We start from the raw sequence: 3,122 nt of genomic DNA, 5'->3' as shown, positions 1-3,122 counted from the left end.
AGCATTCCCATCTGCATAAGTATATCTCTTCCCCAAATGGAAATTGGCAAGCCAGGTATTACATAAGGACAAAAGGAGCCTGCTTGTTTATTAACAGTATTCTCCCAAGTTAAAATCTGAGCACTCTTAGCTACTGTTGGAGCAGTTCCCAGACCTGTTAACATATTGTCAGCATGTTTGGTGGGCCAGCTGCTAGGCCAATCTTTTCCTGCTATGCAGGAAGCATCTGCACCTGTGTCTAATAAACCTTGAATATTTTTTCCATTAATTTTTAAAATTTTCATAGGTCTATTTCTGGTAATCTCTTGAATCCAAAATGCCATATCACTGGAGCCAAATCCTTTCTCATTCCTAGTTTCTTGAATTACATTCTTTCCTGTCTTATAATATGGTAGCAATAACAATTGTGCTATTCTTTGTCCTACATAAATTTGCTGCGTCTTATTAGAGGGAGCCACCATTATTTGAATTTCTCCTGTATAATCAGAGTCAACTACTCCAGGCAAAACTGTTAAGCCAGATAAGGAAGTTGAACTCCTACCAATAATTAAACCCATTACTCCTGGGGGCAATGGACCTTTAATCCCAGTTGGTATTTTTATAACTGGAGAGTCAGGAGTTAATATTGTTGCGGAGGTGGCACAGAGGTCCAATCCTGCGCTGCCTGGGGTGGCCCTAAACAATTCATCGATTCCCCTGAGGGAAGAAAGGGATTGAGCGTCTGGTGAATGGCCCCTATTGTTTGTTGGGCCCGGGGTTGGGCCCGAAGTAAGTTTCCCGAATTAGTTATTGGCATCTGAGCTCCAGCCTGAGGCACTGCAGAAACCCCATTAGGGGGAAGAATGTGTCCGTCCTTATGATATTTACTCCGACACAATTTAGTCCAATGATTTCCTTTCCCACATCTTTGGCAAGGAGTCTTTGGGACCCCAACATTACCAGGAGATATCATTCTAACAGGGCCTGCTGGAGGTATATTTTTATTGGGACATTCCCTACTAAAATGACCTGCACTTCCACAAGCAAAACAATTATTTCCTTTTAATCCCTTAGGGTTTTTTGTTTTTTGAACCATATTCATCATACATTGAGGAAGTGTTTCTCCTTTTAGAGCGGCTGCCAGAGCAATCCCTTGCATATAAGAGGGACCCACATCAGAACACTGTTTAATAAAATCTAAAATGCTGCCAGTTTTTCTAATTGGTCGAATTAAATTCTGACAAACAGGATTGGCATTTTCAAAGGCTAATTGTTTAGCTAACATGCTAGCTGCATCCTCATCAGTTATTACTCGTTTTATCTCTGTTAACAAGCGAGAAACAAAATCTTCATATGGTTCTTCAGGCTTTTGTCTTAGATCTGTTAAAATGGAAGCTTTTCCTGGAGTCAAAGGCAAAGACTTCCAGGCATTCACTGCACATGTAGTTATTTGCCATAAGGCCTCCTTTCCCATATGCATCTGCTGTTGGGTTGAGTCATATTCTCCTTGACCTAATAACATATCTTTAGTAATATTAAATTTATCCCATTTCTTATTTAAAGCATTTTGTTTAGCCACCTGTTCCTCATATTCTGCCTTCCAAAGTAAATATTGTCCTCCCGATAAACAGGCCTTGGTAACCTGAATCCAGTCATATGGAGTCATCCATCTATTTGCTAAGGCATCTATAAGAGTCATAGTATAAGGCGCTAACGGTCCATAATCTATACAGGCCTTTTTAAGCTCTTTTAAAAGTTTTAAAGGTAAGGGTTCCCAATATACCGCATCATCATCATCAAAATCATCAAAAATAACTGGAAAACAGGCTGCAAAAGCATAATCATCATCTTCACCGTTTATTCTCCTATGCTTTTTATTTTTGCCTTGATTATTATTAAAAGGTGGTGGAGGTGGTGGGCCCTTGGCCTTAAAAGGTGGTGGAGGCGGTAGGCCCCCAACATTTAAAATTGAATGCCCTGACCCTTTTAAAGGGGGAAGTGAAGAACTTAAAGGTGCTGGTGGGGCGGTCGGTAAACGACCCAAAGGGCGCATATCCTGTAATTTAGGCCTATTTTTCTTAGTTTCTTGTATTGAAAAAGCATCATGAGGTTCATACTTCCTTCTTTCATAATCATATGCAGCAGCATCTAAATCATCCTGATCTGCAGGAGGCAATTCATCATCAAAAGGAGGGTTTTTTAACAAATTAAACTTATTATCAATAGGTGACTCAGTTTCCTCCTCTGAATCATTATCGTTAAGGTTACAACCTTTTAAAGCTGTAGCCAAGACCTCAGTTCCTTTTGATGTTTTTGGAGAAAGTAACGGAGTACATTCATCTATTACTTCTGCAGGATATTTATATGGGGTCTTTTGACCTTCAGGCAAGGGAGCAATGCTCTCTCTAATAAGGTTCCATAAAGTAAAAGTATCTACTGGAACCTTCTCAGGTCCAAAATGACTGTAATATACTTGCAAAGTTTGCCCCACTTTTTGCCAGGTTTCTATATTAACTGTTCCCTCTTCTGGAAACCAAGGACATTGTTCCTGTACAAACTGAAAAAACTGAGTTAATTGCTTATTAGTTACCTTAATTCCTCTTCCATTTATCATATGTTTAACTATATCAATAAATAAGAGCCTCTCTTTGGACTCAGCGTGTCCCATCTTGACACCGCCTTACTCACCTTCCTAACCAGTTCTCCTTTAACTGGGGGTCTGCAGCACCCTACGGTGAGACTCCTATCCGTCCGAAAAAGAAATAATACTTACCCCTTCAGGTCCCTGTTCGGGCGCCACTTGCCGGGGACCAGCCCCAGCTGAACAGGATTCACCCAAAGGAGAAGACGGAGTCGGCGTGGACAGAACTCAGTACACCTCAGAGGATGCAAGGATCTGACAAATTTATTTTCAAGATTCCAAAAGCTTTTATACTATAAAGTGATCTCATTTTCAAATTTAACATTCTCATTCCCACGCCAAAAATTCCCCCACATAGGCCACAAAACAAAGGTAATTTACATCAGCAGATTGATTAAAACAGGTTAGGTAATTTTCCCATCGCCCAGAGTTTCTTTCTTCTCCTGTGGTTAGTCACATGTTGGTCACATCTACGTCAGGAACACAGTCTGTGGTTTCATTG

At 40.5% G+C, this 3,122-nt stretch overlaps 1 protein-coding gene across 1 annotated transcript; it reads right to left on the bottom strand.

Annotated features, from left to right (window-relative positions):
- Window positions 1-619: 619 nt before the first annotated feature.
- On the bottom strand, window positions 620-2,647 carry LOC307197268 (endogenous retrovirus group K member 5 Gag polyprotein-like; the record flags this gene model as incomplete). The annotated part of the gene is made up of 2 exons (XM_079943034.1): window positions 620-1,844; window positions 1,962-2,647. The coding sequence occupies 2 exons, from the start codon at window positions 2,645-2,647 to the stop codon at window positions 620-622; spliced, it is 1,911 nt and encodes a 636-aa protein (XP_079799160.1).
- Window positions 2,648-3,122: the final 475 nt, after the last annotated feature.

The sequence above is a fragment of the Stenella coeruleoalba genome (assembly GCF_951394435.1).
Source record: "Stenella coeruleoalba genome assembly, chromosome: 14".
Taxonomy (NCBI): domain Eukaryota; kingdom Metazoa; phylum Chordata; class Mammalia; order Artiodactyla; family Delphinidae; genus Stenella; species Stenella coeruleoalba.
This window is presented reverse-complemented; position numbering and strand designations above follow the sequence as displayed.